We start from the raw sequence: 12,753 nt of genomic DNA, 5'->3' as shown, positions 1-12,753 counted from the left end.
ATGGGACCTCCGTTCGAGCCTCTGCACTCGGCCCCGTTGAAGTTTCTATCGTGGAAAACAGCTTTTCTTGTGGCCATCACCTCCGCACGACGAGTGGGAGAGATCCAGGCCCTTTCCTGCAAGGCCCCGTACTTGACTTTCCACGACACGAGGGTAGTGCTCAGGACGCACCCCTCCTTCATGCCCAAGGTACCGTCGGACTTCCATCTCAACGAACCCTTGGTGTTACCTGTGTTCTTCCCGTCGCCTTCGTCGCCGGCTGAGAGGACTTTGCACTCGCTGGATGTAGCTAGAGCGCTGAAGTTCTACGTGGACCGCACGAAGGGTTTTCGGAAGACGTCACAACTCTTTGTGAACTTTGGACCTGTCAATCAGGGGAAGGCTCTCTCGAAGGCTTCCATTTCCAGATGGCTCTCCGGCTGTATCATGTACTGTCATCGGTTGGCAAACCGACCGCTGCCTGGCCGTCCGAGAGCCCATTCCACCAGAGCGATCGCAGCTACCACAGCGTTCCTTTCTGGTGTGCCCCTGCTGGACATATGCAGGGCTGCTACGTGGAGGTCGACGCACACCTTCACAAAGTTCTACTGCGTCGATCGGGATTCCAGGGAGGAGTCCAGGGTCGGCCAAGCAGTGCTGCGCAACCTGTTCGCCTGAGGTGAGCCTGGTGAGGAGGTAAGATGCTTAATGTTGAGTTTGATGTAATGCTTAATGTTGAGCCTTTGCCACCTCCCGTGGTTGTGCATGTGTGTACTGCTATGTATTCTTTATTCATGAGCATGTGAATCCATGCCAGACCCCATGCTGGAGAAGGAACAAGTTACTTACCTGTAACTGTTGTTCTCCAGCATGGGTCTGGCATGGATTCACATGCGAACCCTCCCGCCTACCCCTCTGCGGCTCTTCACTTGGTCATACTGCCACTTCACGTGCTTCCAAATCTGAAGATGGCTGCCAGAGGCGGTGCTTAGGTAGAGGGCAGTCATTGGCTGTGGTCAGTATGACGCAGAGACCAGTGATTGGTTATTACTACGAAAGACAGATCAGAAACGAAACTGATACTGGTTTTTTCTTTACCGAGGATTCCCAGCCTGACGACGGGGAATTTTAATGAGCATGTGAATCCATGCCAGACCCATGCTGGAGAACAACAGTTACAGGTAAGTAACTTGTTCCTTTCTAATACTTAAAGTTCATGTCACGCTTGTATGTTCGTAAGGCACCAGTTGGCCTGATCAGCCAAATGTAACTATTGGTAGCTGTTGGTTTCAAGCTAACCTTGCTTTCCTAAGCTAGAAGCAGTAGCTAAATAGCTCCCAGCAATTTCAGCCTTGGCCTTCCTTATGTGGCCCGTAAGCTGTGCGTTCTGGTACAGAACTACTAGTATTTCCTGCGGGGTGGCCTTTAATGCTTTAAAACATTAAATTATGAATCAAGGTAATTCGTCCCTTCTCTCCAAGTCGGGGAAGGGCGGGTAGGCTTTGAGGCTAGGGAGGTGATATGGCTCCGCAAGACTCATCTTAGTCGTCTGGGCAAGTCGGACCTCACTGGAAGACTCCCAGGGGATAAGAACCCCAGTTCCTCTAAGGAACTCCCAAACCCTTCTCCCATGATGGCATACATGGGGCTGCCTGAGATGCTTACCAGCAATTAAGCCCAAGACTGGGCTGAAGACATTATTAACATGTACCATGACTATGAGAAAACAAGCTGTCTCTTTAGGGAGATACCTCGACTTAACTGTTGAGGATGTTTAAGGACAAGGAGGCACTGAGATTGAGGGGAGAGAATCATATGGCAGCAGGGGAGGCCCCCCTGGTAGCGTAACGCAAGCGAGAGATCGAGCCAACGAGACCCGCAGAGCCTGTGAAATTCAAAATGACTGAACTACAGTATCAGACACTTGGAATACAGAGTCTGGGAACCCAAAACCAGTTGGCAGCGTGATCGCGAGTAGTTCGTGGTGGACAGGGAGCCCATCCTCAACAGCACTGTTTGCAAAGAGGGACGCCAGATCGTAGCACGAAAGGTAAGCGAGAAACTGGCGAGGACGCCAGCACAGAAGACAACCGAGAAAGAGAAGCCAAGCAGAAAGTAAAGTCCCAAGTGACCACAGTCCCTGGGGATGTTCCCCCATGAAGAGAGAGGTAACTGGGAGCATGGGAAGGCTAGAAAGCCAAAAGGGGATAGTTATACGAGTGTAGAAACTCGTCCCAGTGAAATTGTGGTAACTCGAACTGCAAAGTGGACTTATCTGAACTGTAATAATATCATAAGAAACGTCATATTTAAACTTGAGAAAAAGAATATTAGTAAGCCAAAAAGACCATCCAGGGAAGTGGGGACATTTGAGGTACTAAAAGGAGCGTGTTAAGGAAAGAACACCTATGAGATTAAGACCACTCGTCACAGTGAAAGGATGGAAACATAAACACAATGTAAACAACCCTGGAAAGAGAGAAGGTTGGCAGAAGGCCAGAAAATGAGTTCACGCCAACACAACTAACAGACCGGGAAAGCGAAGAAGAGAACCCTTGGTGTCCCAGACGCTTCGATTGATCAGCTATGATAGTTTGTTTATATAGCACCTATACACAATGTGTTTCAAAGCGCTTCAAGGCAAGGGTGGGAACAACGGAGAGAACAAGGGAAAATACAATGACATTCTTACAGGCCATGAACAATAAGGATGTGAAATTAACTATCATACTCGGCCTGGCGACATTTCAGATAGTGCAAGAGCGAAGACCTCGATAAGGAAGGAAGGGAGGGGAGAGTGGGATGGAAATGGAAACAGATAAGCGACTACAGTACTAGGCTGACATTTCTGGTAGAGCCGGATAAAAACAAAAGGTGAGGGAGAGGGGTGCCGAAAGGGAGGGTAGGAACAAACTTTGCCTACTGCTGAAGTGAGAGGAGTGTCTGTAAAACATAAAGGTTAGCTGCATGAATGGACACAAATAAATAGGCTCTGAAAACAGGTTTTCAGTGCAAGGCTCTGTGCAGCTGGGACCAGTCGGTGACGCAGAGGGCAGTGTCCCATATATTGTATGATCCACATGCTTGACCCATCATTTGCTCTGCAAGGAGAAGTTCAGATGTTTCATAAATCAAAAAGTGTCCAATGTTAAAGGCAAATCATAGCCTGAGACTAGGTATATAATATGGTTTTGCAGCAGGCAGGGTAATTGTCAACTTCAGGTGGACAAGATGGCCCTTGCCTGTCATTGATATGATTTTTAATATAGCATTAACTACCATTTTTGGGGAGAGCGGGGTTGCTAATAACCTCAACCCCCATGCTAGGTAGGCCCAAGCACATCATTTCAGCCCTATACACCCATAAAAAGTGATCATCACCAAAAGTACTTAGAGCCACCATCTGTGGCACTGATGCTTTTTTTTATGGCCTGTGACGCTTTAAAGAGTGGAGGAGATTACAGTTTTACTGTTGCACTCTCTCTCCATTAACCCCTTTGAACCTGCAGTGAACAGGGAAAAGAGGGTGGAGAGGCCGCTCAGGGTGCAAGAGAGGAATGCAGGGTGAGCTGTGCTTTCATTGAACAGGCTAATTTAAATAGCAAGCTGTGCTACACAAGTGTCAGTTTAATTAGCAAATTAACAGAATTGCATAGCAACTTGCTGTATTTTATGCCTTGCATATCCGGATAACATTTTACAAATTCCAACAGTTTCAAATCGTGTTTTTTCCCCCTCGCATTCTGCCTTTAAGTGAACCTGAAAACCTTATTGAATATATGTCTATAACCCACCAAAAAGATGAACTAAACATTTGATATGCTAACGCAGTGCTGGTTCTCTACTATGACTTGCACATTCTCTCAAAGGACAGTAATATAATAAAAGCTGGGCAAGTGAAATGTAGATGACTGTTAAATCATTAGACTATTACCAAAGAGCACTGTCACGCACCTCCTCTCGAATAGCTTTGTCTAAATGTGTGTGGATGTGTTAAGCAATCATGCTGCATTCCTTGTGTGATGGTTGCTTCATTTTATTTTTAAAAAAAAAGCTATTTGTTGATCCCAAACCTATTGCCTGCCCACTCCTTCATTGGTAATAGATCGTTATGACTAGAAATTCCGTGATCCCTACACTGTTTTCTTTGAAATCGAATTTGGAACATGTAATGTGTGTTGATACAGTACCCTTCGATTTATGAATGGTTCACTCTTTCTACTTTTAATTATATTTGATCAACTTTTTATATTAAGAATATCCAACGCAGATTAAAAACATACATTTGCTTGGTAGGTTGGATGCATCACACGGTCGATCAATTGGGAGAAAAAGTTAGCAAGGAAAGCTATGCGATACAGTATCTCCAGAAATCCTTAGAGGCAGACCCGAACTCTGGTCAGTCTTGGTATTTCCTTGGAAGGTAAGAAGTAATCATGATTTGTAATAACTGTCATGTTCTTTACAAAACATAAAGTTCTTTTTGACATGTTAATCTTCTTTAACTTATGGTGTATTCAGACAAAATATAATTTGGCACAAACTAGACTACTCTTTCCCTGGCACACTGCTGAAGCATAAATCACTAGCCCCGAGTGCAATATTAAATGTCAATTAGTATTTCCAGGCCGCCTTGTCTGTGCAGTTGCTGATGTAATGTTTGCACCTACAAATACATTATGGCTGTAGCACCATGGATGCTGTACTGTTGGTTTGGTAACAATAGTACGATTAATTGTACCTACTTACTCCTACATCCTGTTCCTTTTCCTCCATACTGCATGGGCGTCCCTTGCTAAGGATGGGAACGGAAACTTTTTCACCAGAAAACAAATCTCTTTTCCCCTTTAAATTTAGTTACGCGCAGGAGCGCTCCCCTGACCCTGCCCTCCAGCTCCACACCTCAGTCCTGATGGGACTGATTGAGGCCCTTTTTTCCCTTCGAATTCCACACGTTTCCAGTCTTCCCCAGGGACGCGTGTCCCTCTGTTACGTATTACTTCATTTTTTCCCATAAATTGTTTACATTCTAGGAACTTTAATTCACACCGGCTTCGGGTGCTGCTCTCCTTCCTGGCGCATTTCGGCTGCAATGGCCTTTAGTAGTTGCCTGTCCTGCGACCGATCCTTTCCGACGTCGGACCCACACACACACTCTGCCTCTGCTGCCTCAGCGAAGACTGTGGCTGGGACGGTTGTTCGGCATGCAACACACTCCCCGGTCTCTCAAGAACCGGCTCGCAAGGTGGAGGGTGCTGTTCTCCAGGTCTCCGCCTAAAGAAACCAAGGATTATGTGTGTTGTAAAATGAAGGCCAAGCTAAGACTTCTGTTCTGAAAGGCCCCCTGCAAGGGCGACTGCTTCCCTGGCAAGCAGCGATGCGGGAGTGGCCACTCAGGGATGAAGCCTAACAATTATAGATCTCCCTAACAATGGGCAGGACAGGGTTGGGGTTCCCTGGGAGATGCCTTCCAGATCTGCTGGCACAGCCGCAGGTGTTAAGCATTCCTGCCACCACCTTGCCACCCCCACCCCCTCTGCTCCAACCGACCCTACGCAAATTTCAGACTTTGGTGGGCTGCAGCCTCATCCCACCTACGAGAGCCTGCTTCTCTGATCTGCTGCAGTAGTGCTCCCATGTGCCCATCTATCTTTGGATCACCTGCAGGGGCTTCCTAGCGCAGCAGGGCGGGGCAGTGGAACTTCTGGACCCGGCTAGGCTGGCCCTAGCAGCCTGGATCCCGACCAGCTAAGGCCACAGCTAGCTCAGTTTTCAGATGACAACTGAGACATCATTCAGCAGGCCAGGAGGCCCTCTACTCGGTCCCAGTATAAGAGCAAATGGACTAGTTTCTGCCACAGGGCTTGTGTCTAGGGTCTGGATCCTGTCACCTGCCGGCTGGATGACGTACTGGGGTTTGTGGCGCACCTGGCTCGTTCTGAGTGCAGGTGGATATTTGCTGCACCTATTTAGCAGCCATTGGGGCATACAAGAATTCCCCAAAGCACATGTTTTCGATGGCCAAACCCAGTGGTTAAGGCCCACCTCAAGAGGTAGTCTAGGCTTTTTCCCCCCGTACATAGGTCACACCCAGTCTGGGACCTCAATGTGGTTCTTACAGTGCAAACCTTTTGAGCAGATGGCCTCTGTGGACATCCGGCTGGTGACACTAAACAGTTCTGTTGGTGGCTCTCAACTCTGCAAGGTCAATGAGCTGCAGACGTTGTCATTGTGCCAGCCCTTCAAGTTTCACGACGACCAGGTCATCTTGCGCACTCATCCAAGCTTCTTGCCCAAGGTGGTCTCCCCATTTCATCTGAATCAAGATATCTACATGCCAGTGTTCTTCCTGAAACCACCGTCAGAGGCAGAGAGGGCCCTACATTCCTTGGACCTCAAGAGTGTACTCAAGTTTTAACTCTCTCTCGAATTAAACCCTTCAGGAAGTCTGAGGCATTGTTCGTCACTTTCGAGGGCTCATCCCCCAGCTCTCAGGCAGCCAAGGCTTGTATCGCCCGTTGGATGGTTCAGGCCATTTTAGAGGCGTATACTGCCATGGGCAAACAAGTTCCAGTGCAGATTTATGCCCATGCAGTGAAGGCTAAGGCCACGGCTGTCGCAACGCCCTAGTACCAGCTCAATGTCCGAGGGGGCGTCTGCACGCAGCACTACCGGCGACAATGCCGAGGGCAATATGCCTTCCAGGCCTAGACTGAGGTGCAGGGTAGGCCTCATGCTCCATCACCAAGAGTGTTGGAGGAGGCCGGGCCCAGGGAGCCATGAACCACGACTTTGTCATGTGGCACGCAGCTTGACAAAATGGTGGCTGTGCCAGACAACATGGCCGCTCGTCAGATGCTACTCCTAGGAACAGAGCAGGCGGGTGAACGAGTTTCAAGGTGGGATTGGTGTCAACCAGGTTTCCCCTGCAATCTAGACAGTGCGCTCCAGCCCCAGCAGCCCCCAGCCACTCCGTCAAGATCACCTGCCACCTCTCCTGCCTCAGAGGACAGGTTCTTCGAAAGATTCCTGGCACTGATGCGAACTCCCCAGATAGGGGCCATCTTTCGGGATGCAGTCAGGGTCTTGCTCTCTCCGGTCACTCCAATGGCACCCATAGTCATTCCTCCCATGGCTCTTGCGCCACAGACCCCAGCGCAGCACCGGCTGCCGCTGCCGGCTCCTTCAATTCTGGCTCCCCTGACTCCCACAGTACAGACGGTTCCACACCAGCCTCCCGCTCCAGTATCCACACAGCAGCCCAGGGCGCCCAGCACCCATCCACCTGCTCCGGACCAGCCGGACCCTCTGGTGGACACAGACGAGGAGGAGGCCTTGCAGGTTTAACGGATTATCTGGGCCTTCCCAAGGAGGGGGATGCGGGGGTATGTCTTAGCAGAAGTCCTCACCCTATGACCCCCTACTAACACGGGTATCCTGATGCAGAAGGACATTGTTGCTTTGGCCAAGAAGGGGTGGCTCAAGCCACACTCTGCCCAACCTGTCAATCGGCGGCTCGATGCCAGGTATAGACAGATGGAGGGAGATCCACTCATGCTGTCGGCGCACCCTCAACCACACTCCTCAGTGATTGCTGCAGCGTCACTTTACTTTAAGCCTCAGTCGACGTCGGCGCTGCTAGGCAAGGAGAAGATCTTGGAGGCGTACGGGAAGAAGCTGTACTCAAACGCCTCGCTGAACTTTCGTCAATTCAACGCTGATGCTATGCTGGCAGCCACTAACCAGAGGCTATGGCGGGAAATAGCGGACTTCCTTCCAGAACTTCGGTTGCAGAGCCAGGCGTGCTTCAAAGTGGGTCAGGAGAAGCCAAGCTGGTAGCTCAGGACATCATGGAGTCCACTGTGGCCCACAACGATACCTCTGGCCGGGGCCATCTGCATCGCCACGGACATGAGAAGGATGGCCTGGCTTCGAGCTACTAAATTTAACCCTGATGTCCAGGAAAGCATATTGGACCTTCGAGGGTAGCAACCTCTTTCACTCTACCACTGATGAGGAATTGGATAAATAGAACAGCATCCCACAAACTGTGAGGTCTTTATCCTGACAAAGGCCATTGCCCAAGGCGTAAACCCAGTCGCAGCAATGCTCTGACAGGGTGCAGTCATTTGACGGGTCCCGGGCTTTGAAGAATGTTGGTCGAGACAACCGGACTGCTCGTCCAGGCAGCACCAGCGCAGACAGCAAAAAGGGTGGCGGGGGGAAGAGGAGCAAGGGCTTCTTCCAGTCCCCCCCTCCTCAGCAGCAGCCTCAGAAGGAATGAAACGTGACGCGTCCCTTCGGGTCCACGTGTCTCCAATGGGGGGCAGGCTTGTTTCATGTGCAATCTTGGTGCCAGAACTTGGTGGACCCCTGGATCCTCTGTAGTGTCCTCGGGGTACCGCCTACCGGTCCCTTCTCCTCCCTCCCTTCCCACAGATTGGGACGGCAACTCTGTTGCAGCGAGCCGGTCGCTCGTTGAGAGCCAGGCTGTGGAAGAATTCCCAGCCTCCCAGAGGATTGGGCTTTTATTTCAAGATTTTCGCCATACAAAAGAAGACCCAGGCTGGCCTGAGAGTTGTTGGACCTATCCACCCTCAACCTCTCCCTCCCGCTTCAGAAATTCAAGATGGTTATGCCTGCACTCATTGAAGAGACACTAGACAAGGGAGATTGGATGTGCTCTCTGGATCTAAAGGACGCCTACCTACACGTCCCGATTTGGCAGCCTCATCGCTCCTTTCTACACTTCAGAATCATGGGCTGTCATTTCCAGTACAAGGTGCTACCCTTTGGCCTGAACTCCTCCCCCAGGGTGTTTATCAGACTCATGAATGCAGTGGCAGCCCTCATTTCTTCCCGTACCTGGACGACTAGCTCGTCAGGGTGCGATCCATGGAGGGGGTTGGCCACACTTTCTCCGCACTTATGAGTACACTCCACGACCTGGGATTTACCATCAACCTCAAGAAGTCTCAGCTGCAGCCCATGCAGTCTCTCACCTTCCTGGGCCTCATCTGGGATACCAGGTCCGAGAAAGTTTTTCCCACGGAGGACAAGATTACGGCCATCAAGAGGGCCTCTACGCACTTCCTTACCAGACCAGTGACTTCGGTTTGGTGGTAGCAGCACCTATAGGATATCATGGCAGTGGTCCTCTTGGCCGTGCCACACATGAGGCTCCAGATGAGGACCGTGCAGCTGCACTTCGCAGCCTCATGGAATCAGGAGAAGGGCTCCCAAGCGGAGCTGGTCAGCAAACCGCCTTCTCTCCACTTGGACCTCACGTGGTGGTCCAAGGACTGCAATCTGCGGATGGGCAGGCCATTCCGGCAGCTGACTCTGCAGGTTCCATTAAAACGGATTTCTCCCTCGAGGGCTGGCGAGCCACAGCTTCCATGGAGTCTGGGCCTGGCAGGAGCAGGCATTGAATATCAACTGGCTGGAGCTCAGAGACATCTGGCTAGCGCTCAGGGCCTTCCTTCCGCTCATCGAGGGCTGGACTGCCCTGATCCAGACCGACAACTCCAGCATGTACTATGTCAACAAGCAGGGGGGGTACCAGGTCCCCTCCGCTGTGCAACCTAGCAATCAGCATGTGGGAATGGGCCTTGGAAAACATCTACTTCAGGGCCGCCCACCTCCCGGGGGAGGCCAACTTGGAAGCGGACACTCAGCAGACTTGGAGCGGACAATTACAAGTGGCAATTGAACGACCATGTGATGCAGGTGGTTTTCAACACATGGGGCCATCCTCAGGTGGATCTATTTGCCTCCTGGAGGAACAGGAAGTGCCATCAGTTTGTGTCTTGACATGGACTAAGCACTGGCTCCCTGGGCGACACCATGCAGATTCAACGGGAGGGCATGACAGCTTATGCTTTTCCGTCCACACTCCTGATCCCCAGGGTACTTCAAGATAAAGGATTGTTGCCTCAGCATCATAGTAATAGTGCCTTGGTGGTCGGCGAGACACTGGTTTTCCGAATTGCTCAGCCTCTTGGACCAACCAACCATTCACCTTCTGCTGGGCCCAGCACCTCTCCTGTCCCAGCAGGGGGGCAGGGTTCTCCTCCCACTCCTCTGAAGCTAACCCTTGCAGCGTGGTTCCTGAGCAGAGCACCCTAAAGCACCTGAACTGGCTAACCTGGAGATCATCCAGGGCGCTATGAGCAATGCCACTAGGAGCCAATACAGGAGTAAATGGAGAAGGTTCTGTAACTGGGCAGATTCTCAGGGGATCAACCCTCTGATGTGAACACTGGACGATGTGCTCTTTCTCGGCACTCCTTGCCCACTCAGGCATACAGGTGGACACATGTTGCACCTATCTCACAGCCCTAGGGGCCTACAGAAATTTGGAGGAGGTCTTCTCCTATTCCAACCCGATAGTCGAGAAACATCTGGCGGTCTTGTCCAGGCTTTACACGCTCATCAAGAAGCCCACACCCTGTGTGGAACCTCAATGTGGTGTTGAGCTCCTTGGCGCAGCGGGCATAAGGCTGGTCACCAAGACAACTCAGCTAGTAGGACTTGCCTCCCCTCGCAGAGTAAGCGAGATCCAGGCTCTGGTGGCTTCAGAACCCTATACCACTTTCCACAGTGATAATTTGGTCCTGCAGACTCATACGGCGTTCCTACCTAAGGTACCCTCCGTGTTCCATCTAAATGAGGAAATATTCCTACCTACATTCTTCGCTGACCCCAAGGACGAGGCTCAGAGTCTTGCACTGTCTAAATGTCAGACGCACTCTGAAATTCTTTCTGGATGGGACCAAGGGCTTCCGCAAGTCGGATGCACTTTGTCAACTTTGGGGGCTTCATACTCGGTTATCAGGCATCCAAGGCCTCCATCGCAAGGTGGATGGTTGAGGCCTATGAGGGCCAGCGCAAGCTGCTGCCAGCCAACATGCACGTCCGGGCCAAGGCCACGGCCATCGCATTCCAGCGTCGGCTTCGTGGCAGGTCAGAAGCAGGGCAGCTACCTGGGTCATCCCTTCAGTTTTTTTGTAAGCATTACTGCTTGGACGCCGGCTCGCAGTCAGATGCAGCCTTCGGACAGGCGGTTCTAAGGAACTTGTTTGCTTAAGGAGGGTCTCCTCTCCACCCTGGGGCTACATTCAGTTGTAATCGTCCATACAGTATGGAAAAAAGGGGACGGGACGTAAGAGTAATTACAAGTTACTCATTGTAGTGACTAGAGTACTCATAGTCCCCTTTCCTTCCTACGTCCCACCCAGCTTCCCCTGCTTGTTTGCTAGGGGCTAATATAAATAGTATACCCAGGTATCTAAGCGTCTGATGTGTTAAAAGGAGACTGAGGCGAAGAGCAGCGACTTGGGGGGTGGGGTGTTCCCACACCCGAGGCTGCGCCCCTGCACGCTATACTAAATTCAAAGGGGAAACTCCATATTTTTCTGCCAAATGTTCCGGACCATTGTTCGGGGCAGGGATGCTGTTATGTTCCGGTCTAGGTGGCGGTGGTTGCCATGGATACGGCTAAGCCGCCATTGAGACTTTCCACCACGTCTTTTCATCTAACGGCTGCAACGTTCTAGTCTTTCATCATGGCCGCCGCTGGGAGTTACTTCTTTCCCGTAATCCCAGCAGTCGGCGCGTTGCAACCGTCCGGTCAGCTCTTCTGCGCTTTGCGGTTCTGACGCTAGTTTTCCTTGCCTTTTGGCTTCGCTCTATTGCGCTCTCACTTTCCTCCTCTTCCCTTCCATTAATTTTTTTCTTACCTTTGGTCGCTGGAATCCTGCTCGGCTTCCCACTTTTTTCTTTTCTCCGCCTCAATGCTCTTTGTCTCTCTTCCTTTATTTACCCCCCTATTCTTCTTTTGGTCTCCCTTTGTTCATTCCTCTATCTTCTTCTGTGCTTCCGTTTGATTCAACATTTTACTTGTTGCCTTCAGCAACCCTGTGCCTACTTAGTATTGGAGAGTTGTGCTTATCCTCTTCTACTCTGAAGAAGGCCAGCTACATTTCGGAGTACCCATGGGTTTTTTTCTGCCAAAAGTCTTTTTCCCCCTGTTTTGCCTGTTCCTGGGGCTGGAGTCGTGGGGTGGTCCGGTTCTAGATCCACCACGGCTTCTGCCCGTGTCCGGTCGCTTGCATCAAAGAAAGAGAAGTACTACCTGGACCACCGGCAAGGCATCGAGGAGACTTCAGACTCCAATTCCACTGGTGAGGATAGTGGTGCTGAGAGTGGGGAGGCAGAGACCCCAAACCAGGGTGCACAAGTTATTCCAGAGGGGATTCAGGACAGATGCCCACAACGTTGGAGGAAAGGGGACTATGGACTGAGTACTCTCACTACAGTGAGTAATTTAATTTTTCTTTATTAGAGGGCGGTTTTGGCCTGTCTTTAGCGTTGATGGGAAGGAACCTCGAGTTGGAGAGCTGTGGATGATCTCCTGGTAGTGTAGGAGAACCTCTGCAAGTAGGGTCTTTAGCATGGATGCTGAGAGGATGTCGTCTGTATACCATGTGGCTTTAAGTCCAGTGGTGAAAAGGGCAGCTGTGGAGATTTCGTTTTTTTGTGTTTGGTAAGGGACGTGCGGTAGGAGGAAAGATTCATACAGTCTTTTTGCTGTATTTGTACTCGTATGCTTAACATTCAGGGGACCTATTGTCGATAACTATTAACCCTTCTCTACCAGAGCACAGGTAACGTGCTGTGTTGCTATTTTGCGTTTACTCTTGGGGATTGTGGGGGATTGCCGTGTGGCTGTTCCCTTTGACCCAAGACCTGATTTATTCATATAGGACCTCA

The 12,753-nt window shown here is 50.7% G+C and overlaps 1 protein-coding gene across 5 annotated transcripts in view; it reads left to right on the top strand.

Annotated features, from left to right (window-relative positions):
* Positions 1–12,753, top strand: part of KDM6A (lysine demethylase 6A) — a 1,954,130-nt gene that overhangs the window by 742,099 nt on the left and 1,199,278 nt on the right. For all 5 annotated transcript variants that reach the window (XM_069636498.1, XM_069636499.1, XM_069636495.1 and 2 more), the window contains exon 10: positions 4,276–4,402. In XM_069636498.1, the coding sequence (XP_069492599.1) occupies positions 4,276–4,402 (127 nt within the window). The remainder of the gene's footprint in view (positions 1–4,275; positions 4,403–12,753) is intronic.

The sequence above is a fragment of the Ambystoma mexicanum genome, chromosome 7p (assembly GCF_040938575.1).
Source record: "Ambystoma mexicanum isolate Mex_15411 chromosome 7p, UKY_AmexF1_1, whole genome shotgun sequence".
NCBI lineage: Eukaryota > Metazoa > Chordata > Amphibia > Caudata > Ambystomatidae > Ambystoma > Ambystoma mexicanum.
This window is presented reverse-complemented; position numbering and strand designations above follow the sequence as displayed.